General features: G+C 41.9%; 2 protein-coding genes across 21 annotated transcripts; both read left to right on the top strand.

Annotated features, from left to right (window-relative positions):
- Window positions 1-682: 682 nt before the first annotated feature.
- TRMT12 (tRNA methyltransferase 12 homolog) lies at window positions 683-5,260 on the top strand. Of its 20 annotated transcripts, none has more exons than XM_055545852.1 (4): window positions 683-2,280; window positions 4,388-4,452; window positions 4,567-4,660; window positions 4,965-5,260. In XM_055545852.1, exon 1 carries the CDS (start codon window positions 826-828, stop codon window positions 2,212-2,214), a length of 1,389 nt encoding a protein of 462 aa, XP_055401827.1. In that variant the 5' UTR covers window positions 683-825; the 3' UTR covers window positions 2,215-2,280; window positions 4,388-4,452; window positions 4,567-4,660; window positions 4,965-5,260. The 20 variants fall into 20 exon arrangements, 13 of the variants coding, with proteins under 13 accessions (XP_055401827.1, XP_055401837.1, XP_055401835.1 ...); XM_055545860.1 differs by having other exon boundaries at window positions 688-2,302; window positions 4,570-4,660; XM_055545851.1 differs by having other exon boundaries at window positions 688-2,302.
- A 6,740-nt stretch (window positions 5,261-12,000) lies between these two features.
- On the top strand, window positions 12,001-26,655 carry RNF139 (ring finger protein 139). Its single transcript, XM_055545849.1, has 2 exons — window positions 12,001-12,408; window positions 24,500-26,655. The coding sequence occupies exons 1-2, from the start codon at window positions 12,228-12,230 to the stop codon at window positions 26,314-26,316; spliced, it is 1,998 nt and encodes a 665-aa protein (XP_055401824.1). The 5' UTR covers window positions 12,001-12,227; the 3' UTR covers window positions 26,317-26,655.
- Window positions 26,656-26,696: the final 41 nt, after the last annotated feature.

Below are 26,696 nucleotides of genomic sequence, written 5' to 3'. Positions count from 1 at the left end.
GAAGATCCAGTGAATCACAACTAAGACCCAGTGCAGCTAAAATAGATTTAAAAGAGAGAGAGACTAAAGAAGGAACAGATTTTTTTAAAAAAGATGACAAAGAGTTGGACATGACTGAGCAACTCTAAGGGTCACTGTCTAAGGGAGAAAGGCTATTGAGTGCAAACAAATAGCAAATCAGGAGCTAAAGAAGGCATCACCGTGTTAAACAGATATAATGTGGAGGGGAGAGAGTGACACTTTTGAGTGTTTAATGAACGCCTCACAAGAAGATAACCTTCAGACAAATCTCCTGGCATTGTATCGTCTGGGGAAGGGCATTTCAGCAAGTGTAGAGACAAGAGCACAAGAAAAAGTTTGGCCTGTTTTAGAAAGCGAAAGGAGACCGGTGTCCCTAGAGTGTGTTTAGCCTTGAGAATAATTTCATCTCAGGCTGAGATTTAGGTGCCAGATTTAGGTGCAGCACAAGACTAAGGGAAGGCTTTCTCCAAATATAGGGCATCATTTCAGGTTCACGTCTCTCTTTTGATCGGTAAACAGCCTGGAAGAGCGTGTCTGAGGCTTCCGGAGGATACCAACTAGTTTGAAGTTTATAAGTCGACAGTTCAAGTCGACCAAGTTTATAAGTCTTCCTTGTTACTAATTTTCTTACAGGCTGGAGCAAGTAATGGTTGACCTCAACAAAGATGGCGTGACGGCTTCGCACCCAACGGCGATCCCGACACCATTCGTCAACAAGGGAGATAATGTAATTTAGTTCCGGCCTGTCTGTTTGACGTCACTTCCGGGCCCCGCCGGCGCTGTGCGCGCTTTTCTTCCTGTTTTATGGGTGGATGTGCAGAGGCAGAGCAGAGGGAGTGTCGTGGAAGGAGTCGGAGAGAATGTGGGGCCAGCAACATGGAAGGGGCAGGCGGGAAGCCCACAGATGTTGTTGCAGTTGTGACTGAGCCTCGATTTACTCAGCGATACAGGGAATATCTCGAGAAGCAGAAACTCCTGGATAGACAGCACCGTGTGAAAAAGCTGCGGGATGGCACCGTGGCGCTACCGGTTCTGAGAGAGGCCCTCCTTGAGCAGCATCTGCGAGAGCTGCGGAATCGTGTGGCTCCAGGCAGCACCTGTGTGCTGACGCAGCTCCTGGATCCAGTTCCTTCAAAGAAGGCCCAGAGTTACTCACCTGCCCAAAGGCTGTGTCTTGAGGTTAGTCGCTGGGTAGAGGGCCGCGGAGTGACGTGGTCGGCCGAGTTGGAGGCTGACCTGCCCCGATCTTGGCAACGACACGGTGACCTCTTGTTGCTGAGTGAGGACTGTTTCCAAGCCAAGCAATGGAGACATCTGGAACCAGAACTCTGGGAGACGGTTGCCTCGGCACTTGGCGCCCAGCGTTTGGCCAAACGAGGGCGGGTGTCCCCGGATAGCACTCGGACTCCAGCAGTGAGTCTGCTGCTGGGCGACCACGGCTGGGTAGAGCATGTGGATAATGGGATTCGGTATAAGTTTGACGTGACCCAGTGCATGTTCTCCTTCGGAAACATCACTGAGAAGCTTCGTGTGGCGTCGCTGCCCTGCGCCGGAGAAGTGCTGGTGGATCTCTATGCGGGAATTGGTTATTTTACCTTGCCTTTCCTAGTTCATGCCGAGGCTGCTTTCGTCCACGCTTGTGAGTGGAATCCCCATGCGGTAGTTGCTCTGAGAAATAACCTTGAACTCAATGGAGTAGCTGATCGATGCCAAATACACTTTGGGGATAACAGAAAACTGAAGCTATCAAACGTTGCCGACCGGGTGAATCTGGGGCTGATTCCCAGCTCTGAAGAAGGCTGGCCCATTGCCTGCAGAGTGCTAAAACAGGATGCTGGAGGCATTTTGCATATTCACCAAAATGTGGAGTCTTTCCCAGGGAAGACTCTCCAGCCTCCTGGAAGCAGTGAGATGGAGGAGCATTGGCCTTCTCCTCGTCAGATTATCAGCAACCAGTTGAAAAATGGAGCTACCAGTGATTCTAGGAGGAAAACGCTGTCAGTGGCCACCAAGCCAGAGTGGCAGAGGTGGGCCAAAGCTGCAGAGACTCGAATTGCCACTCTTCTTCATCAGGTGCATGAAAAACAGTGGAAGACACAAATCTTGCACATCCAACCAGTGAAATCCTATGCTCCCCACGTGGATCACATAGTCTTGGATTTGGAATGCCGCCCCTATCATCTAGTTGGCTAGAGGAGGTGGATCCTGAGACAGGAGGATCTACTTGTGAATGACCCTGAAAGCATCAGCTCAGGCCAGGTCTCACCCCTCTTGTCTCCTGGTAATCTAATATTTTGTGACCCTGAAAGCAGGCCCTCAATCAATACATATAATTTCAGTTGTCTTCCATTAACATGCTAACAGAATGAGCCACATATCTGGGAGAAAGCAGTGTGGCTCATTGAAATGAGACCTGTCTGCTCAGTTACAAGGTCTGAATTCTGACCTCGGTTCTGTCAAGTGGAAGACACAATGCAGTTTTCAAGATCACTGCAGCTGTAATATGGAAACTTGCCTGGAGTGGTGCCAGAATGGAAGCAGGGAGATGGGTGAACAGGGCTTCTGTGGTTATTGAGGCATGAGATGATGGTGGCTTGTACTATGGTGGTGGCAATGGGAGGAGAATGGACTTGAGAAATAAAATCTGTCTAAGCAGTGGTGTCCAAAGCAAGACAGAGTGGTGCTGTTTGGTTATTATGACTGACTAAATTAGGGAGGGATGAAGACAACACTTAATCCAGTGTACTGACTCCATTCCCTACTTTAAAATTCCTAAATGAGTGTGTGGGGAGCAGGGTGGGGAGAGTGTGTCTTATGTTAGGTTTATGGTGGCAGAGAAAGTGTTAAAGAATGACTACATTAAATGATAGGAAAACTAGATTTCCAACTATAGCTTGTGCAGTAGCTGCCAATTGCTAGATATTTTTTAAAGTTTGAGTTAAAATCGAGGATCTTTACAGGCCCCAATTCCCTTTCCATCTTCCTTCCTGGCAACATCAGGGCCAACATAAGGAGCCCTAAGGAATGTCGGAAATTGTGAGTTTTCCAGTCCTCACCTTGGTTTACTGTTGAAATGACTAATTATAGGGAGTCAGTTTACCTTTGGGGTGACTAATAGTCAAGAATCACCTTTCAGAGCTTTGTTTTGGGGCACTTTGAAGCCATATGGGCCTGTTTGCCTGATGAAAGAAATACAGAAAAGTGTGGCTTGGGAATTCATGGTGGCCTAGTGGTTAGGATTCCAGGCTTTTACTACTGTGGCCTAGCTTCAGTCCTTGGTCAAGGAACCAAGATCCCAAGAGCTGTGTGGCCTGGCCCAAAAAAAAAAAGCAAAGTGTGGCTCAGGATTGTGATTGTACCTGGCGTTGGGCTGGGTTGCCTGTCCTTCTCTTGCAGCAGTGGCAGTAAGGACAGGATTGCTGCTGTGTGTGTTATTCTGCAAATATTAAATGCCTGCTGTCTACATGAGCCACAGGAAATATGAAGAGACATTAGATGCTGTCTCTGAGGGGCTCCCAAGCTAGCAGCGGACGTAACAAATGGGTTTCTTCTCACATGGGTGCCTACTGCTTTCTCTCCTCAAGCTCAAGCAGAGAGTTGGGACACAGTCAGTGCCATGTAGGTGATAGTTGTCGTGGGAATGTGAAAGTGTGGAAGAAAAGCTCTCTTGGGGAGGTCTTCAGAGAGGTAGTGTTTGAAGTGGGTCTTAAAAACGGGGTGAGATTTTGTTAAGTGGAGTTGGTGTGGAAGCAGGTGCTGCTTGAAGAGACTAACAGGTGCCAGTTTGCTCAGAGAGTGTTTGAAGCGGTGCCAGTAGATCAGTTTGGAACAGAAGCAGCAGTGAGACGCAGGCTGAAGATGAGTGTTGATGTAAGGATTAAAAGGAACAGTGTCTGGTGCAGGGCAGACTGTCATGTGATCCTGCAGAGGGAGCCTGGGTTCCATTCCCATCCCACAGAGCAGCCTTCCTGTGTTTGCCTTCATTTCCTCTTTCACACACTGGGTTTCTTCTCACATGGGTGCCTACTGCTTTCTCTCCTCAAGCTCAAGATGGCAGGCTGGGGCTTGAGCCAATATGGGGAGGAAGGTTGTGGGGGGGGACTGAGGAACGAGTCAGGGAGCCACCTGTCCAGGGGCTGAGGCTGCCTTCCTGCTGTAAGGTGTGGGAGAGGCAGCTCATGTCAGGTGCGCCCAGGTGAATTCACTTACCTTGTCCTGCATACCAGGCCCTGAGTGTTAGTGGGGAAGGGAGATGTGGGCTCTGCCTTCATGGAATTCAGGTTCATTCATTCAGTTCCTGGCAGGTCTACACAGAAGTGTGACCTGAGGCAAATCATCAATCTCTATTTTGTTTCCTCATCTGTAGGTTGGAGTTAACAACTGAACGTGTCCTGAAAGGAAGGTGTTTGGGTTTAAATGAGTTAACATACGGTAACTGTCATCACACTGGTATATCTTGAATATTTCCGTCAGTCTTTGTATGAGGGTAATGACCATTTCCCAGTTCGCCTGTGAGTGATTGCTACACATCTGCTTTACTTATAGCAGAAGGTCCTTATTTTGAAGGCCATTCACTGGCTAATGAGGATGTTCTGTGAATTCTGCACATCAGGCACTGGGTAGAGGGTCAGGGACACAGGTGAGTGAAGCGGAGTTCTGCCTACATGGAATTACCATCTGGTGACATACACACGGGGGAAACAATGTCAGTGCCATGTACTAAGTGCACATACAGAAACAAATGGGTATTTACAGGCACATGTCGGGAGGCACCACCCACATTTGGGGATCTGGGTTGTGGGAGGTGGAGAGGGTGACTGGGAAGGTGGGAGCAGGGATGCCTAGGCTGAAAGTTCCAGAGTGAGCAGGAGTTGTGTGTGAATGGAAGAAAATAAGGGTCCCTTAACCTTTTCTCCAGTTGAGTATATCCATTTACATTCCAGTTTTCTCCAAGCACTTGCCAGATGGCCTGACCCAGAAGAGACGTCTAATGAAACCAAGGAAAAAAAGACTAAAGGAGTCAGGAGGCTCACTGAGTTCCTTACAGATTCAATCTAGGAATTTGTAGAAGCTCTAAAGCTTTCCTTCTTAGGTGTCAGTATTAGTTGCTGATTAATGCTCCCACTTGATGGAGAAGTTGTGATTAAAAAGCAATAATTTTATCAAACTCTTAACTGTAAGCTGTATTCATTAACTCCATAATTTTAATAAATTATATACTTGTATTAATATACCAGTATCATGTATAATTTTAAATATGCAAATTTAAAATGAGAAACTATAGAAAAGCGTTTTTTTTTCCAATTTAAACCACATCTTTAGTGGTTTTTTTTTAAATTTTATTTTCTTTTTAAACTTTACATAACTGTATTAGTTTTGCCAAATATCAAAATGAATCCGCCACAGGTATACATGTGTTCCCCATCCTGAACCCTCCTCCCTCCTCCCTCCCCATTCCATCCCTCTGGGTTGTCCCAGTGCACCAGCCCCAAGCATCCAGTATCGTGCATCGAACCTGGACTGGCAACTCGTTTCATACATGATATTTTACATGTTTCAATGCCATTCTCCCAAATCTTCCCACCCTCTCCCTCTCTTACAGAGTCCATAAGACTGTTCTATACATCAGTGTCTCTTTTGCTGTCTCGTACACAGGGTTATTGTTACCATCTTTCTAAATTCCATATATATGCGTTAGTATACTGTATTGGTGTTTTTCTTTCTGGCTTACTTCACTCTGTATAATAGGTTTTTTTTTTTTTAAGAAAAATGGATGGCATTAGGTTTTTTAATAATTATTACATTTTGCATAATACATTTGATATACAATAATGAGCTACATGAATCAGGATTTAACTGGCAGGATTTAACTTGAACGGAAATATAGGGGTTATGAGATCATTTTTCTCTTAGAAAAAGCGTTTTTAATTTCAGTTTTTCCCACCCTGAACACATGTGTGAGAAGAAACTCAATATATATCATTCTGAACAGCCTCAGGGTGCAGCTACTTCACACTGGACAAGCCATTAAAATAGTCATTTTCAAGCTGAACTATTATTTTAAATGATTAAAACTATTTTCATATTTCTAAAAACATTTTTGAGTTTTGTTCTGGAATACAGGTAAGTTACTTGGAAACAGTTTGATCTTTTTGAAACTTGTTTTGAGCATTTGTCAGAGCAGCATTTAGTCATTAATTTTTTTCCATCATGAAGCAAGACCGTTCTTCATTCTCTGACTGATGCCTTGTGAATTAGGACATTTGCCGCTCTTGCTGGTAGGAACAGGAATTATCCACACCGTGTGTGTGAGCTCTGAGTATTGTTTCCTGTAATCCTTTCAGATGGTTCTTCTGTTGGCCTTCGGTAGTTTTCTGTCACGTGGGCTGGCCATTACTCAGCTGAATGCTTTTAGGGCCTGGTCAGCAGATCTCTGGAGTTCCCTCTGTGTGTGGCGCTCTGCTTCCTGGCATTCTACCCTGTGAACTCTACAGTTACTTGGACTCCCAGGACTCCCAGCCCCATCTCCTCACCACAGGGAGTCTGCTGGCCTCCCCTGGCTTCTTGTGCCACAGCCTAGAACACTTCTCCAGGCAGTGGGCCGAAGCAACTGTAGGGCTCACCTTGTTTGTTTTCCAGCTCTCATGGACCGTTGCCCCCTTCATTGCTTATGTCCAGTGGCTTGCGTTGTTTCATAAATTTTGTCTAGTTTTTTAGCTATTTAGAAGTTTACAATAATTGTTTTGTACATAAATGTACAGCTTTCACAATCATTGAAGAAATTCACTCTAGCAATAATAAATATATATAATGCACTTCAGTTGACATGTTTCAATGTGTAAAGCACATAAGAATTTCTTGCTACAGTTATGTTTTAGCAGTGATATCTTTCTGATTAGATATGATAACTTGCAAGATTTATTGACCAACAATCACACATGATTTCAGAGAGGCCAGAAACAGTAAGAAAACAGGTATCTGCCTCTGGGTATTTAAGAGGTCAAGGTTGAATCAAAAGTAAGCAGAAAATATTGAATATGAAGCTAAAACTGAATTTTGGTATAACATGTTTAGGCAGGTAGATATAGATGGATAGACTTAGTAATTGAGTTTTATTTTAAAATCAAAGCTATGTATACTCTTATAAAAAAAAAAAAACAGTTCTGAAGCTCATTTCCCTTCACTTTGTCTACTTTCAACATTCTCAAGTGGGCCTATGTGCCAAAGGAGATTCAGGACCTAACCTACATGTACCAACAGGAGCCATGAGTCTGGAACTGGGCCTGAGGATGTGGGGTCAGAAGCAACTGCATTCATACAGGACAGAACAGTACCCACCTACCCTCTGTCATAATATAGTCTGGAGAGACCTGGACCATCTGAACCTTCCACAGAATGTCACTATTACATTCATTACTACTTGGGCCAGATAAGTGAAGTCGCTCAGTTGTGTCTGACTCTTTGTGACCCGTGGACTGTAGCCCACCAGGCTCCTCTGTCCATGGGATTCTCCAGGCAAGAGTACTGGAGTGGGTTGCCATTTCCTTCCCAAGGATAGGAAATAATCACTAGTAGGATAGGAAAAAATCACTAGTAGGAACCAGCATCCTTTTTTACATCAGTGAAATTTTTAGGGTCCAGGGTGGTCTGCTTGAATGTCAAGATGTCTCCACAATAAAGAATGAATTTTTGCATCTCACTCATTTTATCAGTATTATTCTGCCACCAAGGAACCACATCAAGCTCCAGCCTTAATTCAGAACCTGGGAAAACTTCTCTGATTCATACACTGGGTAACTGGAAGGCTGCCAGTTTTCAGTGGGATGCAGAGCACATAAAGGCTCTGTAGCAGGTACAGGCTGCAGTGTAATTAGCTTTAATGCATGAGCCATTCGATACAGGGTATTTTCTACAGGACAGGGGTACCTGATAAGCAAAGCAGTCATAGGAGTTTATGGCAAGACTCCAATTGGAGAATCCCAAGGTAGACTTCTAGTTTCTGTAGCAAGGCCAAGGAATCTGCAGTGGAGAACATGTCATTCACAAATGGCTCCTTGCATGCTGATGGGCCTTGGTAGGAACAGCATCTCGTGGGGCATTAAGTGACCCTATAGCCCAAGTTGCCCGTGATGAGCTGTTTTGTCAGATGCACCAAGTCAATCCATCATAAGGTGGAAACGGTACACCTGGGGTTGATAACAAGCAGGCCGGGGGAAAACAGGTGCACAGGCAGGCGGCCCAGGCTCCCACATCACACTTATAACTTTGGCACCACGGTCCCTCCCACGACTCACAACTGAGGCTGCTTGAGAGGTTCTTTGTCTAGCTGATGGAGGCCAAAAAAGCCCAAGCTAAGTTCACAGATTGGTTTGTGGGGATATGGGTTCAAAACAAAAACAGACTTTTGCTGCCCTATAGTCCTACTCAGTAGTTAAATGACAGGGGAGTTTGGGGTAGTATTCCTGATCATTTTGTGTGGAAAGGGAAGTGGCTTGAAGTAAAAATAGACCTTCTTGGCAAGTGGTAAATAAGCTAGGGGATTAGGGGCCTGGAATGAAAATGATTAGAAGACAGGGGACAAGGAAGCCTGGAGAAGCAGCAGTAGAGACGTCTATGGGATTGGGCATGTGAGTAAAGAACTTTGGGTTGTATAACAATGCCTACTGGGGACTCCACCACAGTAGAGGCACTCAACAACCAAGAAAATGGGTGTGGTTAGTTAACCAGCAGCCATGTCGCCCCCTAACCCAGTACTGGCATAATGGGCTCATGTACGTAGTCATGTCCAGGAATGCAGGTTAGTGAGAGGCCAGCAACATGGCCTCCACTCACCCACGGGCCACTCCCTCATGTTCAGCCCTCAGCACTTCATACAACATCATCTGCTTGATAGCACGTTGGTAACACTGGACTTCTATCCTGGAAGGACAGTGATTGACCCTGACTAGAATCTTGCCGTCTCCAGGTATGAGTTTGCCTTTCCTGCCCACAAGGTGTTGGTCAGACTACTTAGCCAATGATTTCCAAGTGTTTGATCCATCAATGTGTCCTGCATAATACTGCCTTTGACTTAGGGACCCGATTTACAGGAAAGGTGGTGTTTCAGTGGGCACATGGCCATGGGATTCACTGGTCTTGATAAGTGTATCTGAAATTTAATGAGAAAAACTATAAAGTAATTTAGGATCAGAGATTATTTTAATTAATTCCCAAGGTCTGAGATAAAGTTATGGTATGTATTTATCCTTTGGGGAGGGCTATCAATCCCTACCCTTCAAACCAGCATCCCCATCTTTCATTCAAAGGAAAAAATACATAATACATTGGGGAGGGGGGTGGGGAATTCTAAGTGCTGGTTTCCTATTTTCTTCCACTAAGGAAGCTGCTTGTATCCACCCTCTGGTGCAGCTTCCATACAGATGCCTGTGTGTGTGCTGACAGGTGTCTGACTCTTTTGCAATCCCACGGACTGTAGCCCCCCAGGCTCCTTTATCCATGGGATTTTCCAGGCAAGAATATTGGAGTGGGTTGCAGTTTCCTTCTCCAGGGGACCTTCTCCATTCAGGCATCGAAACTGCATTTTTTGCATCTCCTGCATTGGCAGGCAGATTCTTTACCGCTGTGCTACCTGGGAAGCCCTGGGTACAGATATATAATACAATATACTTGACCAACTGCATGGTCACTCTTGGAGCATGAAATCTTGAGGAAATAATTAAAACAATTCTCTAATAAAATCTTCTTTTGCTTCAGATAGCACAGAATCAGTTCCTGTTGCATGTAACAAAGACTTGGCTGATGAAAATATAAACTGAAAATTCAAATTAAGTTTTACACATTTGACATCTAAGGGCTCTTTAGAGCTACTGAAAAGGCTTTTGAACCACTAATGTTAAATGAAACAGGTTTTTATTTTTGAACATTGTGATTTATTAATACATAGACACCACATTATTGTTCTGAGTAGACTCAGTTTACTATATACATGAGCTGTGCAACATTCAAACCAATGTAGAAGCCAGAAAGATTAGATTCAGTGAATTGCAGCTATTTCTTTGAAAGTTTATCTTTTATCTTAAAAATTCCTAAAATTTTTCTAAAAACTACCTCACTCATATAATTTTAAGGTAGTATTTTAAAGTCCTTGCCAGGATCTTATTCAAACCTTCATTTTTACAGATGGGGAAAGTGAGAACTAGTGAGTTTAAAGAGACTTGCCTGAAGTCGTATCTGAGTAAGACAAGAACAACTGTGCCACCACCCTGCAAGTTCTGGTCCCAAGGAGGTATTTAGTTTTAATTAGAAATTCTTATACTAATAAAAATACGTGCATCAGATTTAAATCAGAAACTGTTAAAACATGGATAAGAAAGTGTAGGAGAGACAAACGTCTTTTCCTAGGTTCTGTGGCTGGGGTCCTGGAAATTAAACTGATAAAATAAAAATTAAAATAAAATTAATTAACAAGAGAAAAAGAAGAGTTTATTGACTCATGCGGTGCACAGACGCCTGGGAGAAGCTAAGTGTCGAATAACTCAAAGCGGTGGCTACAGTTTGGAGCTTATACAGCATCTTAACAAAGAACAATGTAGAGAAATGGATAAAAGAAAAAGGGGTTTGTTTAGGCTTTCAAGGATGGCAAACTCTGGGAAGGTAAACATTTGGGGGAAAACTAATGGAAGATAAGGATTAGTTTAATAAGGTTTGAGGGTGTTTGAGCTGTCCTCTTGGTAAGGGGGCGGGACACAACTTTTACCAATAGAAATTTACGTCTGATTTTTAGGCAAATGGAGGACTTCCCTGATAGCTCAGTTGGTAAAGAATCCGCCTGCAATGCAGGAGACTCCGGTTTGATTCCTGGATCGGGAAGATCCCTTTGGAGAAGGAACAGGCTACCCACTCCCTTATTCTCAGGGCTTCCCTTGTGGCTCGGCTGGTAAAGAATCCACCTGCAGTGTGGGAGACCTGGGTTCAGTCCCTGGGTTAGGAAGATCCCCTGGAGAAGGGAAAGGCTACCCACTCCAGTACTCCGGCCTGGAGAATTCCAGGCAGAGTCGACACAACTGAGCGACTTTCACGAAATTAAGATCATTTAAACAAATGGAAGGGGGGAAGTGCTGAGGTGGAAGGATTTTTGTTTGTTCCTGCTATGTCCCAACTATCTTCAGCTTAAAATAATCATGTCAAAATGTCTTATTCTGGAGTCTTATGTTCTAATCCGCTACAGAAACATTAAAATGTATGGTCTCTTCCGCCTTGAGAAGGGATTGCCTGGGTATTCTTATCTCAAAGATGTGACCCAAATACCAAGGCCAGAGGTCTTGCCCTTGACATCCTAATGTGGCCAACTAGGATCCGCAGTTCTGCCCAATCGGGTAGGAGACACAAGGATAATGTGCAAAGGGATGTTTTTCTCGGTATCGCTTACCACACCCTGCCCAAACCACAGCGTCTGCTCCATAGCCCGCGAGCAGCGACGCCTCCAACAGAACCCCAGGAGGCCTGGTAGCATCTTTGCCGGAAGGTCGGCCGCTAAGACCCGGCCTGTCGGTGGAGTTGAGTAGCTCTGGCGGGCGGCGCCTTTTGGCTTTCCAACTCCAGCAGCTCTGAATCATGTTTATGGGACGTTTAATGGGCTCTAATAAAGCAACTAGTAATTCCCGTCCGCGGAAACAGGGAAACCCGCACCGCCCCGACGCTTTTAAGGGTGAGGCGGCTACCCAGAGGTTGCGCCACTGGGTGGCGCCAAAAGCCGTGAAGGCGCGGAAACCATGGTAACGAGAGGGACGTCTGCTATGCCGAGCGTGATGACTGCGCCGGATTATGACGCGAACGTCGGCGCGCGGGCTCAGCGGTCTCGCGTGACCGCGGGCGCGGCCTCCCGGTCTGGCAACAGCAGCAACGGCAGAGGCGGGCAGGCGAGGTCAAGATGGTGGCTCCGCGGGCGGGGGAAGCGGTGGAGGGAGGAGGAGCCAGACCGTAGCCTGCCGGATACACCGACACCCGGAGGCCTCCCGGGAGCCGCCTCAGCCGCCGCCTCCGCCGCCTGCTCCAGCTCGAGAGACGCGAGCGGGCGGCGGGGCGGGCCGTGAGAGAGACACGAGAGGGAGGGCGGGGGCGGAGTCGCCTGCCTTCGCCTCCGCCCCCGGCCGCCGTCCCGGGCCCTGCCCCGCGCGGCCCGCCCAGCCCCGGTGTGGCAGCGGCTCATGGCGGCGGTGGGGCCCCCGCAGCAGCAGGTGCGGATGGCCCATCAGCAGGTCTGGGCGGCGCTCGAAGTGGCGCTCCGGGTGCCCTGCCTCTACATCATCGACGCCATTTTCAACTCCTACTACGATTCCAGCCAAAGCCGGTTCTGCATCGGACTCCAGATCTTCCTCCGGCTCCTTGGTGAGGGGAACGGGGTAGGATGCGTCCGGGGACGGCTCAGCAGGCCGAGAGGTGCAGGAGGGGGAAGGCAGCCGTGCGCAGGTGGATGGGGGTGGGGGCGTGTGTGTGTCAACTAGTTTCGTTTCCCCCCCGAGTGGGGCGGGGGGGGGGGCGGCGTCTTTGTGGGCCTGGCGGGAGGAGATGACACTTGTCTCGGAGTTGACAGCAGAGCGGTCCTCCCAGCGAGTCAGCCTCCTGTTGGTTTTTGCCTCTTGAGTGAGGGTGGGGAGGAAGCAGCGATGTGCGAGCATCTGGCCCTGTGCCTGCTGCTCTCTTGGGGAGTGAGTCTTGTCTCACCGCGTCCTATGCGACAGCCTTGGAAAAAGCACCTCTGCTTACGTTTTGCCATCTCGCCGTGTGTGACCTTGGGCTCTACGTGCCAAGACCTGGGCCTCAGTTTCCCCCTTTCCAAAATGCGCAGTATTCGTGTGTTGTCATCTGAATGACATCCACACGAGAGAGAATGTCAATCAAACCTTGAGACTTGCCAAAGACCTTTATGAAGAAGGTGATACTTAATAATGAGTCCTAAAATTTTCCGTGAATAGAGGAGAAGGTATTGAGAACGGTTATAAAAAGGTGGCTAGAAACTGATGAGATTTATGAAAATCAGTATCTTCGTTGTGTAAGAGTGGAGTGTGAAAAGCATCATGTGCTTCATTCCCCATTTTCTCTTGCATTGCCCGAGTGAGAAGCATTTATGTTTAAGTTTTTAAGGAATTGAAACGTGGCAGATTTTGTTGATGAGGTAGAGTGTCAGGTTTTAGTGAGGTAGTGCCTTTGAAGTGTTGCTGAGGACAAGCGTATGGTGAGATCTTTTCTAAGCCTTTCTGAGTTAGAAGCCATCTGTTGCTACTTTATTCTTTTTAAAAATGATAATATTGAGTTTTCTTTTCAGCGATAAATAACAACACTTGACATTTTTTGGTACTTTACTTTTGCAGCGCATCTTCACTGGTATTATCTAAGTTGATTTTCAAAAATCTCTCAAATCCCTCAAAGGAGATTGGGTGGTGTTATGAATAGTTTCATTTTACAGATGAGGAAACTGAAAGTCCTAGAGGTTGATACACAGCAAGATCCTAGACTTAACGTTGTCTTAAGACATCAGGCGTGCCTCATTTTCTTCCTCAGTACAGCTGTAATCCAGATACAGAATAGTATAGTAATGATCATAACACTACATCTTAAAACAAACAGATGTGAATGCGATGTTCCTTAGCACAAGACTTCTCAGTAACGTAATCCCACTTACCGCTGCAAAAATGTGATGCCCTCATCATTTGTAGCAAAAATGGAGCTGTGTGATTTCCTGTATACAGAAATAGCAAATCATTATATTGGTCACCTGAAACTATTATGTTTTCTACCACAATATAAAAAGAGAATTAGCAACCTTAATGTTTTGTACTTAACATATTTTGTTTAATCCTGATAGTTGGGGGGGGATAAAAATGAAATTAGTTAAATAATGTTACGGTGAAATTAATAAGAACAGGAACCTGATGGGAAAGCATTTTTTTCCTGTCATTTGGAGGTTCCTCATCATAATAAGGCAGTTGCTTGTCTCGTTATATAAATAGAAAGGTGGTCCCAGCTGAGCCCATGACTGCCAACCCCCCCCACACACACACCCACCTTAATTGATGACATGATAACATACATGCCTGCAGTCAGTACCTGTACTGATTCCTGGAGTGGGGAGACTGAGAAATGGAGAACACTGATCGTTTCTATTCCTGAACCCCATAGGAGAAGAGAAAGTTTGCTAGAGAGTAGAAGCTAACAGACTCCTAGAGAACTTCATGAAATTTGAAATTACGCAGTTCTGTTTTGGGCAATAAATAACAAATGTAACATGGACTTGAGGGTGGTGGGAGGGGCTTCCCCTACTTCTGCTTTGAGAGGAGGCAGGAGGAGGCCAAAAAACCCCACAAAACTGGGTTTGAGAGGATTCACAAAGTCATTCTGGCAGCAGTGTAGCCAATGCCTTGAATGTTCTGGCCTGTATACTACAGAATGCAGGGCGCTCACGGTTGAGCTTCAGGCTGCTGCGGCTGCTAAGTCGCTTCAGATGTGTCCGACTTTGTGCAGCCCCATAGACGGCAGCCCACCAGGCTCCCCCGTCCCTAGGATTCTCCAGGCAAGAACACTGGAGTGGGTTGCCCTTTCCTTCTCCAATGCATGAAAGTGAAAAGTGAAGGTGAAGTTGCTCAGTCGTGTCTGACTCTTGGTGACCCCATGAACTTCAGCCTACCAGGCTCCTCTGTCCATGGGATTTTCCAGGCAAGAGTACTGGAGTGGGTTGCCATTGCCTTCTCCGGAGCTTCAGGCTAGGGAACTTTAAACGAGTATTTTCTTTGATTAACTCTTTTGTAATTCAAGAACACTGAACTCGTATTTTCTTTGTTCTATATCCATGCTTCTTATTTATGTAGCAAATCATGGAAGTTAGTATTTGACAGGTTAAATAAGAATGTGACTCTGTCAAGTTACTTACCTGCTTTGTGCCTCTTTTCTTCACCTTTGTGAAGATGAACCATAATACTGTATTTCTCTTGTAGAGTGTTAATGGCAATAAGTAAGGCTATAAGCTCTTATAACCGTACCTGGAATCTAGTAAGGAACATGTCATTGTTAGCTACTAGTAAACATGGTATTAATAGCTTTTAAACAAAATTTTTATACTTCAGTTAAGACCATACTACTGTGTTACAGATATTTTGGTTTTTGGAAGTCATTAGCAAAATGTTGGTGCTGTTTATTTGAAAATTTTGATTGCAGAGTGTTCTCTGGGTCAGACTTTAATGAAAAATACAAAATATTTTCCAAGTCTGTCTCTTGATTGCTCCTCACATTGTGTGTGTTAGTCGACTAGCTCAGTCATGTCCAACTCTTTGCGACCCCATGGACTGTAGCCCGCCAGACTCCTCTGTCCATGGGATTCTTCAGGCAAGAATACTGGAGTGGGTTGCCATTCCTTCTCCAGGGGATCTTCCTGACCCAGGGATTGAATCCAGGTCTCCTGCATTGTAGGCAGATTCTTTACTATCTGAGCCCCAAAGGAAGCTCCTCACATTATGACAATGTAATTATACTAATTTATCATATTTGTAAGAATAATAAAATTATTAAAAACTGGTTTTGGTGGGAGAAAATTTCACCCTGAATAAAAATAAATATCCTACATATTTGAGGATCATTCATTGAAGGACAGGAGAGCCTGATGGGTTGCAAAGAGTTAATCAAGACTTAGCAGCTGAACAACAAAACAATGAAGCATCTTGTTTATTATTCAGAGTGACGGGTTTGTGTGTAAAAGATACCCAAAGATGGTTGAAATCAATTGTTCTCCCTGGGTAGTTTTTTTAATAATTGTAGACCTCTCTGTACTACTGAATATAAATCTCAAAATTTGTCAATCTCACCTTTTTCTTAAAATGGAATTGTCAAGATGGAAATCTTTTCTGCATCCAGTTTTATTTATAGTGTCTAAAGAATTTACTCTCCTACAAGAAACTATTACTACTATACTTTTATTTGTTATCAAACTAATATGAGAATTCTGCAGATCAGAATATAAAGCATCTCACTTTGGAGATCCAAATTAGATCATATCATAATATATATAATTTTTAAGAATATTAAGCTATTCTTAGGAGGTGTTAAGTGCTAAATGAAATGTAACCCAGTGCAGTGTAATGCTGAATTAGCAAATCTAAATCCAAGGCAGAAAATGCAAGCATAGGAGTTTGTTTTAATAGTATTACTCATATAATGACAATTCATCGACGTGGAAAGGCCTTTCTAAACATAGGAGAAAATCCGGAAATTACAAGGGAAGTTTTGATAAATTTGAGTACATAAAAATGAAATGCTTCTTGATGACAAAATTCTTTTTTACAAAGTTTTTTTTTTTAAATGACACATCAAGGGGGAAGTATTTGTGTCATACTTAGTTGAAGTACTAGTAAGAGTTTTACTCTTCCGATGAGAAAAATATTTACTCCTGGAGGAAAATAGGCCCCAGGATAAGCATATCAGAGTAAATAAAATGTACACGATCAATAAGCAAAACAAAAATTACTCAGCCTCATTTATAATTAAAGAAATGCAGTTAAAATTTTACTTGCAAGATTGGTAAAGAATTCAAAGTTTGAATAAAAACTAGTTTGGCAAAGGTATGGGGAAATAGATGATGTTAAACAGTTTTGGTAAGCTATTATTTTTATGTAAAGCCACTTGGCACTGTCAACTGAAATTAAAATTTATTATACCTTTTGACTCACAATTCTAGTTCTGAATATTTGGCCTGAAGATACAGTTTTACAGAAAATGTGGGCAAGACTATTCATTGCAGCATTGTTGGTAATAACAAAACAAAAATTGTTAATCTAAATCTCTGTTGAAAGAGAATCTATTCATTGTATATGTGTACTAGTTACAGCCATGCAGTGAAGTTGTTGAAAAAAGTGACTGACTTTTGGTGCTGTAGAAGGAACTCAGAAAACCTGTGACTGTAAAAACAAAGTGAAGTGATTGTAATGATTGACTGCATTGGGATAGCCTAGGGAGTCTGAGCAGATACCGTTGATATTTTGGAGGGATAATTCTTTGATGGTGGGGGGGTGGCAGGATTGTGGCCAAATGATTGGTGCAAAATCTGATCCTGGTTGAGAACCACTGAGATGGACAAATAGACCAATAAAGAGCATAGAGTTCAAAGCCCAGAAACAGACCACCTTTGTATGTGGAGAAACTTGATGTGTTTCAGAGGTAGAATTGAAGTACAATTGAGGTAAATTAGACTATTCTATTTGTGGCCATTTGGTTACTTATATGGAAAAAATTATATTGAACCCTACCTCACATCAGTATATAAATAGTTCAAAGTGGATTAGTATCTTAATGTGAAAAGCAGAACTTTAAAAAGTTAGAAGAAAATGTAGAACTTTTTTTTTTTTAATCTTAGAGTAAGGGAAAAGTTCTGTAAAACTATATAAAAGCAAGTGTATGAAATAATAAATTCAGTGATATTAAAATTAAAAACCTCTGTTAATCAAAGGGAGCATCAGAAAGAGAAAAGAGCAGCCCTACATCTGGAGAAGATGCTTGCATTACAGATAGCTGCAAAGTCTGTAGTCAGAATACTTTTTAAATGACTATATTCAGCAAGGAAAAACAGCTCCATAAATAAATGAGCAAAAGATAAACTGGCATTTCACAGAGGAAGAAACATGAATGGGCAATAAATAAGAAGATGCCCTCTTTGAGTATTCAGAAATGCAGTTTTTTGAAAAGGTTAAAAAAGACTCCGTTATTATAATGGGATCTCCTTTGGGTAAAAAGCAAAAAGAAGTATTTATCCATGAGTGTGTGTATTTATGCAAAATTTGGTTAATTCTTCATTTAATACCTATGGGATTGGACTTTTTAAAAAATGTTCATATGTTTTTAATAAAAACATACTTGTTAAAATTTAAAAGCAATTTATCTTATTAATAAAGGACTTAGTAACATTTTTTTAAGTTTGATAGAAAAAATTTATCCTATGTTTGTCAGGTACATCTACAGATTAACATTTCAAGATGTTTTATTTGTTATACTTTTCATTGCATAGGTTTCCCTTGGGAGTAGTAAGGCAGTTATAACACTTATTTTAGTACTGTTCCATCTTTATTCTGTCAGGCGTTGAAATGTTTTTCCACAGCTTGCTTTAGGTTATATGTTATATATTAAAAGTATTTAAGGTACTTGGAGAGTTGTATTATTATTATTTCCTTCCAGTTTTTAGTCCCGAACTTCCAGAAAGGTTAAGGGTGTGAATGGACTTTACACAGAAAAGAGTTGAACATTGTGTTGTATAACGTACATGGTGGTTTGGTTTTTTGGTTTGGGTTTTTTTTTTTTTTTGTCTGCTTGTTTTGTTTGCTCACTTTTGGTAATCCAAATTGAAAAGGCCCTGAACTCTTTCATGAATTGAGTTCCTATATATCTTCAGAGCACCTGAATTGACTTGGATTCCTGCCCTTTTTCCTGCCTTGAGCACTTAAGTAAAACTCGAATTACTGGAGAACCAGATCCCTAAATTGTGATGCTAGTTAATTCTATTTGCCACTGTCCCAAGGTGCTTTTTCCTTGAAAAAGGTCACTCTTAAATCTTAATGAGGAAACTTCTGTCTAGGAGCTAAATTTTCTTAGGCCTACAGGTTAAATATCAAGAGTTGAATGTCTGGAGTTGGGAAAATGAAACCAAACTTCGGTGTTATTGCCAACACTTCCTGAAGGCCTTGAGAGGGAAGAGTACTTGAGAGACTTGGAGAGTTGACTTACTTTTTTCCCATGAAAATGAGAGCTGATTCTGTATTCCATACACAGGAACATGAGTATAAAGGAAAAATTTAAGGGCCTCCTATGCATACAGACTTTGGGTAGGAATTAAAATCATTTTATACCATTCTCGAAATGTTTGTGGGGCATGCACGTGCTCGGTTGTGTCTGCCTATTTGCGACCCCATGGACTGTGGGCTGCAGTCCACCAGGCTCCTCTGTCTGTGGAATTTCCAGGCCAGAATACTGGAGCCGGTTGCCATTTCCTATCCAGGGGAGCTTCCTGATCCAGGGATCAAACCAGTGTCTCTTGCACTGGCAGGTGGATTCTTTACCACTGAGCCACCAGGAAATGCTGGTCATTATTAAATCTTGGGAACTGATTTTAATCAGGAAAGAGAGAATAGTATAAGATTGTTACTTACAAGGAGATATCCAGCCTTTGAAGTTGTAGTCTCTCTGCCTTATTTGCCTGTCATATTCTCTTTTTTTCTTTTGGTACATTTGCACAAAGCAAAATGGCAGTTTTTATCCAGAAGTATTTCTAAAAACCCAAATCATTCCTTAATCTGTGTGTAAAAATAAGCTTTAGTGGTGGGGATAAAGCTATTAGAATAAAGTCTGGTTATAAGTTATAGCAAAGTTCATGAATATTGACAGGTAAAGATTAATTTACCACTTTGTGAATAGCAAGTTAAAAATAATTTACAGTTCCTACTTAACTCTCTCCTTTTAAAAAGTGGCATAAAGTAGAACGGAAGTTATCTTGATTTAGTTTTGACTTATTTTAGATTAAATTTTGTCTCAGGAAAAAACTACTGACTTTTGTTTTTCTATTTAGAGAAATTAAGATTACATATGGCAGCTGATTAAATTCCATTTCCTGTTACCTTCCATGGAAGGGGTTTCTAATCCTGTTCCAAAAAAATAAAGCCCATTTTCTATTGAAAGGGCCATTCCCAGCTGTCAGCTTTTGGGGAGATTATTAGTGGCCCACTTGCTCAGGAAAGCAGGTAGTTAGTTCTTGCACGGAGGTTACTGTATTTATCTTCCAGGTGATTGTTTCCTTCTGTTCTGTTTTTCACAAATGACCTGACAGATTGGCACAAAATAAAATTTGTGGGCAGTCATCATTTGGAGGAACTTGGTTCTTGCTTCTAACTGCAGTGGATTGTGAAATGCCTCTGTTGTAATGTGCATTATTGGTCTTGGTTACATACTGAAGTCACATGGGAAGATGGGTGTTTAATTTGGAGTTTGTCACTTTTTCTGTACTCCAAGGTTTCATTTCTCAGCTTTGTCTTGTCATAGTTTTTCATTTCCAAGTGGGCTGTGTTTCATGGATGCCTTTAAAAATATAATTCAGAATTCAACAGAAATGTTTATTTCCCTAGTGAATACTAATTGCACTTTATTTTCTACAAAATATTTTGGGATCCATAGACATAAAAGTTCAGATCCTTGCTTGCTATCAAGGACATATTACATAATCAGTTCAGATCAGTCGCTCAGTCATGTCCGAGTCTTTGCGACCCCATGAATCGCAGCACGCCAGGCCTCTCTGTCCATCACCAACTCCCGGAGTTCACTCAGACTCATGTCCATTGAGTCAGTGATGCCATCCGGCCATCTCATCCTCTGTCGTCCCCTTCTCCTCTTGCCCCCAATCCCTCCCAGCATCAGAGTCTTTTCCAATGAGTCAACTCTTCGCATGAGGTGGCCAAAGTACTGGAGTTTCAGCTTTAGCATCATTCCTTCCAAAGAACACCCAGGGCTGATCTCCTTTAGAATGGACTGGTTGGATCTCCTTGCAGTCCAAGGGACTCTCAAGAGTCTTCTCCAACACCACAGTTCAAAAGCATCAATTCTTCGGCGCTCAGCCTTCTTCACAGTCCAACTCACATCCATACATGACCACAGGAAAAACCATAGCCTTGACTAGACGAACCTTTGTTGGCAAAGTAATGTCTCTGCTTTTGAATATGCTGTCTAGGTTGGTCATAACTTTCCTTCCAAGGAGTAAGCGTCTTTTAATTTCATGGCTGCAATCACCATCTGCAGTGATTTTGGAGCCCAGAAAAATAAAGTCTGACACTGTTTCCACTGTTTCCCCATCTATTTCCCATGAAGTGATGGGACTGGATGCCATGATCTTCATTTTCTGAATGTTGAGCATTAAGCCAGCTTTTTCACTCTCCACTTTCACCTTCATCAAGAGGCTCTTTAGTTCCTCTTCACTTTCTACCATAAGGGTGGTGTCATCTGCATAGCTGAGGTTATTGATATTTCTCCCGGCAATCTTGATTCCAGCTTGTGTTTCTTCCAGTCCAGCGTTTCTCATGATGTACTCTGCATATAAGTTAAATAAACAGTGTGACAATATACAGCCTTGATGTACTCCTTTTCCTATTTGGAACCAGTCTGTTGTTCCATGTCCAGTTCTAACTGTTGCTTCCTGACCTGCATGCAAATTTCTCAAGAGGCAGATCAGGTGGTCTGGTATTCCCATCTCTTTCAGAATTTTCCACAGTTTATTGTGATCCACACAGTCAAAGGCTTTGGCAGAGTCAATAAAGCAGAAATAGATGCTTTTCTGGAACTCTCTTGCTTTTTCCATGATCCAGCAGATGTTGGCCATTTGATCTCTGGTTCCTCTGCCTTTTCTAAAACCAGCTTGACCATCAGGAAGTTCACGGTTCACATATTGCTGAAGCCTGGCTTGGAGAATTTTAAGCATCACTTTACTAGCATGTGAGATGAGTGCAATTGTGCGGTAGTTTGAGCATTCTTTGGCATTGCCTTTCTTTGGGATTGGAATGAAAACTGACCTTTTCCAGTCCTGTGGCCACTGCTGAGTTTTCCAAATTTGCTGGCATATTGAGTGCAGCACTTTCACAGCATCATCTTTCAGGATTTGAAATAGCTCAACTGGAATTCCATCACCTCCACTAGCTTTGTTCATAGTGATGCTTTCTAAGGCCCACTTGACTTCACATTCCAGGATGTCTGGCTCTAGGTGAGTGATCACACCATCGTGATTATCTGGGTTGTGAAGATCTTTTGGTCAGGTTATTATAAACTGGGGCTTCCCTGGTAGCTCAGCTGGTAAAGAATCTACCTGCAACATGGGAGATCTGGGTTCTATTGCTGGGTTGGGAAGATCCCCTGGAGAAGGGCATGGCAACCCACTCCAGTATTCTTGCATGGAGAATCCTCATGGACAAAGGAGCCTGGCGGGCTACAGTCCATGGGGTCACAAAGAGTCGGACATGACTGAGTGTCTGAGCACACACACACAACTATAAACTACAATATCAGGTAATGTCTGAGTGTCTGTAGGATGGGTAGGATTTGGACAGTTGGGGATTTGGGAAGTTGAATGGGGCCATCCTGCCAAGCAAAGAGAAGAATGTAAATACAACTGTAATTATGGCAGAGAAGAAGGGGTGTGTTTAAGAAAGAAATCTGGAGTGTTGGTTCATGTGTTTAAAGGAATATTATTGATACTTTAAAGCAAATTGGGTCCTTGAATGTTAGAACAAGACCTGTAGATTTTAATCAGTAATATCAGAGCTGCTGCAGTATTTTGAGCACAGACATGAAGAAAGGCAGTTTGGTGGCTTGTAGATGAATTTGAATGAAAGAGTTTTTGAGACAGACTAATAGATGAGTGTCACTGAGGAAAGGAGAGGTATAGATATTAGTAGAATTTGTCACTAATTTTCAGAGTTTGAGGATGGGGGTCTAAAGGTACAGTTAAAAAAATAATAATGGTATCTCCGACTGAAATTGGAAATCGAAAGGAAGAGCTGTTGGAGGTCAGTTTGGGCTTAGGTTTTAGAAATTCTGAGTATTGTAGTTGCAGTGCAGAAGTAGAAATAGATGAATATTTAGATGTGGTTTCTATAGTTGGAACCTTGGATAATAATGTTTATTGTAGTCTCACTTAAAAATTTGTCAGAGCACCAAGAAAGAAGGTGCTGGATGCATATGAGACCGTATATTGGTGCTTATAGTGTGGGAGAGGGGGAAAACTTACTAAAATACGTTTTGGTTTTCTGAATGCTGTTTTAGTTTTAAGAATTAGAAGGATGACTGTTTGAAGAAAGGGCTTCCCAGATGGCGCTAGTGGTTTAAAAAAAAACAAGAAACAATAAACCTACCTACCAATGCAGGGATATTTAAAGAGATGCAGGTTTGATCCCTGGATCAGGAAGATCTGCTGGAGGAGGGCATGGCAACCCACTCCAGTATTCTTGCCTGGAGAATCCCATGGACAGAGGAGCCTGGCGGGCTACAGTCTGTGGGGTCACAAAGAGTTAGACATGACTGAAGCAACTTGGTACACACACACATTGGAAGAAAAAGATTCAAAAGGAGAAAGGAAACGTGGAGGACATATTTGGTATCTGTAGGAAAGTATGTACAGAAAAAAAGTGAACTTGGACCCAAGGGAGAATTCCCAAATTCAAGCAGCAGGAAAAATAAGAGCCAGCAGGAGTTCACAGTTTGAGTAAAAGGAGGAAATAGGGGTAACTATAAATGTAAAACTTAAACTTGACATTCTAAAGAACACTTTAAGAAAAATCTCAGATTTAATAGGAACAAATGTTGTCCATTTTGCTTATTTTTAGTGTTTTTGTAATGAAGTAATCTTAACTATTTTTTTAAGGTTTTCAAAATTTTTTACATTATCAAAGTATGATAACACATATACAAGAGACTTGGAAAATACAAAACAAGGTTATATATAGTTCAGTTATATATTACAATTAATTTTTAAGTAGATAAATTAAGATTTTTAGTTGGAATTTCAATATCAAACTCTCAAAAAATAATAGAATTAGTATACAGAGAAGTAGGATATAATAGACCTGAAAAGCACTGTGAACCAATTCAACATAATTCAGATTTATACAGTTTTCACACAATAATAGGATACAAATTCTATTAAGTTCCCATAGACTGTAAACTAGGAGACACTGGAACATATCCAGGGGCATAAAACAAGGTGCAAAAATTTCATGGTCCAAAGATATTGAGATCATATAGAGTCTGTTCTCTTATCACTGTGGAATTATGTTAGAAATCAGTATGAAGGGATATTTGAAAATAACCCACATATTTTCAAGTGCAGTGTGACATTTACCAGGAGAGACCTTCCATCTACCCATTGAAAGCCTCAATAAAGTTAAAGCTGAAAAAAACACGGAGGGTAGTTTCAGAGAAGAAAGCATTTAAATGCTTTGGCATCAAGATATGAGATATTAATATTAAAGATACTTTAAACAAAATCCCATGTATTTGGAAATTAAATGTCTACTTGTAAATGACAGGCGTATCTAAGAAAACTATTTTTGAATAATTCTGAAATTATAATATACATTCTTTCAAGTTTAAAGCTTGTTAAACTGTGTATATCACAACAATCTCATCTTGGAAATATTTTAGTAATTTGGTTTCTGGAGATATAATGCCACTTGAATTACTTTGAAAATTAGAAAATAAGGGGTAAGATTTTAAGGATATGTTTGATCTGTCCTGGTGAACTCTGATTTTACAAAACACTTATGGGCCTTTAAGCCTAAATTGTCTTGAGGCATAATGTTCATCAGTTTGAAAATGTTCACACTTATTAAAGGAAGAACATCATAACTTTTAGTGTAAAAACATTCTTTAACAAAGTTTCATTCGAATGACCTCTTTCTCTCTCTTTTTTTAGGTATGTTTGTATCCAGTATTGTTCTGATCTTGTCACAGCGATCACTTTTCAAGTTTTACATGTACAGTTCAGCCTTTTTATTAGCTGCGACTTCAGTGTTGGTAAATTATTATGCTGCTTTGCACATTGACTTCTATGGTGCCTACAACACATCAGCTTTTGGAATTGAGCTGCTTCCTCGAAAAGGGCCCTCGCTGTGGATGGCACTCATTGTTCTACAGCTAACGTTTGGAATTGGATACATCACACTACTCCAAATTCATTCCATCTATTCACAGTTAATTATTTTGGATCTCTTGGTTCCTGTAATAGGCTTAATCACAGAACTACCGTTACACATCCGAGAGACTTTAGTTTTTACTTCTTCCTTAATTCTCACATTAAATACAGTGCTTGTCTTGGCAGTGAAACTTAAGTGGTTTTATTATTCCACCAGATATGTTTATCTTTTAGTGAGGCACATGTATCGAATTTATGGATTACAGTTATTAATGGAGGACACATGGAAGAGGATTCGTTTCCCAGACGTCCTGCGAGTCTTCTGGCTAACAAGAATTACAGCTCAGGCTACAGTATTAATATACATTTTAAGAATGGCCAATGAAACTGATTCCTTCTTTCTCTCTTGGGATGATTTTTGGGACCTCATTTGCAATCTTATAATTAGTGGATGTGACTCTACACTCACTGTACTGGGCATGAGTGCTGTAATTTCCTCAATAGCCCATTATTTGGGTCTTGGAATATTGGCCTTCATTGGGTCAACTGAAGAAGACGATAGGCGACTTGGCTTTGTAGCACCTGTTTTATTTTTCATTTTGGCTCTTCAGACTGGTTTAAGTGGGCTAAGACCAGAAGAGAGACTTATCCGCTTAAGCAGAAACATGTGCCTTTTATTAACAGCAGTCCTGCATTTCATCCATGGAATGACAGACCCTGTATTAATGTCGCTCAGTGCCTCTCATGTGTCATCTCTTCGTAGACATTTTCCTGTGCTCTTTGTTTCTGCTTGCCTGTTTATTCTTCCTGTTATACTCAGTTATGTTCTTTGGCATCACTATGCACTAAATACATGGTTATTTGCAGTTACAGCCTTTTGTGTGGAACTCTGCTTAAAAGTAATAGTTTCTCTCACTGTGTATACATTATTCATGATTGATGGCTACTATAATGTCCTCTGGGAAAAGCTTGATGATTATGTCTACTATGTTCGTTCAACAGGCAATATTATTGAATTTATATTTGGAGTAGTAATGTTTGGAAATGGGGCTTATACTATGATGTTTGAGTCAGGAAGTAAAATCCGGGCTTGTATGATGTGCTTACATGCCTATTTTAACATCTACTTACAAGCAAAAAATGGCTGGAAGACATTCATGAATCGTAGAACTGCTGTAAAAAAAATTAATTCACTTCCTGAAATAAAGGGGAGCCGCCTACAAGAAATAGATGACGTATGTGCAATCTGCTACCATGAGTTTACAACATCTGCTCGTATCACACCGTGTAATCATTATTTCCATGCACTTTGCCTTCGGAAGTGGCTGTACATTCAAGATACTTGTCCAATGTGCCATCAAAAAGTGTACATTGAAGATGATATCAAGGATAACACAAATACATCTAACAATAATGGATTTATTGCACCCAATGAAAATCCAGAGGAAGCTGTAAGAGAAGCTGCTGCCGAATCTGACAGGGAATTGAATGAAGATGACAGTACAGATTGTGATGACGACGCTCAGAGAGAAAGAAATGGAGTGATTCAGCACACGGGCACAGCAGCTGAAGAACTGATTAATGACGATACTGATTAAAATAGCATTTACTGATCATTGAGGTATTTGTTTAAAATTAAGTTCATCCAAAATGGAGTAATCTGCTTCACTTCGTGTGTAACCAAGCACAAAAACAGTATCAATGTTGAATCTGTGAATGGTTTTCCGTTTACTGTGATGTGCTACTGTAAATATACCTCTTTAATTACTTCTGGTCTCTTTGGTGACCTATTTAAATTTGTGTACATTATTGTACATAGAATAAAATGTTTTCACATTTTTATGACAAATTTGAACAAATAACTTTTTAATAGATGTAATAATATGGTGCGTCAACTGTGCCAAAGATTCCTCAATGAAAGTCTGTGATGTATCCAACTCTGGACCCTCGTTTTTTTTTAAAATGGGTGTGAGAGAAT

The sequence above is a fragment of the Bubalus kerabau genome, chromosome 14, assembly GCF_029407905.1.
Source record: "Bubalus kerabau isolate K-KA32 ecotype Philippines breed swamp buffalo chromosome 14, PCC_UOA_SB_1v2, whole genome shotgun sequence".
Taxonomy (NCBI): Eukaryota; Metazoa; Chordata; class Mammalia; order Artiodactyla; family Bovidae; genus Bubalus; species Bubalus kerabau.
This window is presented reverse-complemented; position numbering and strand designations above follow the sequence as displayed.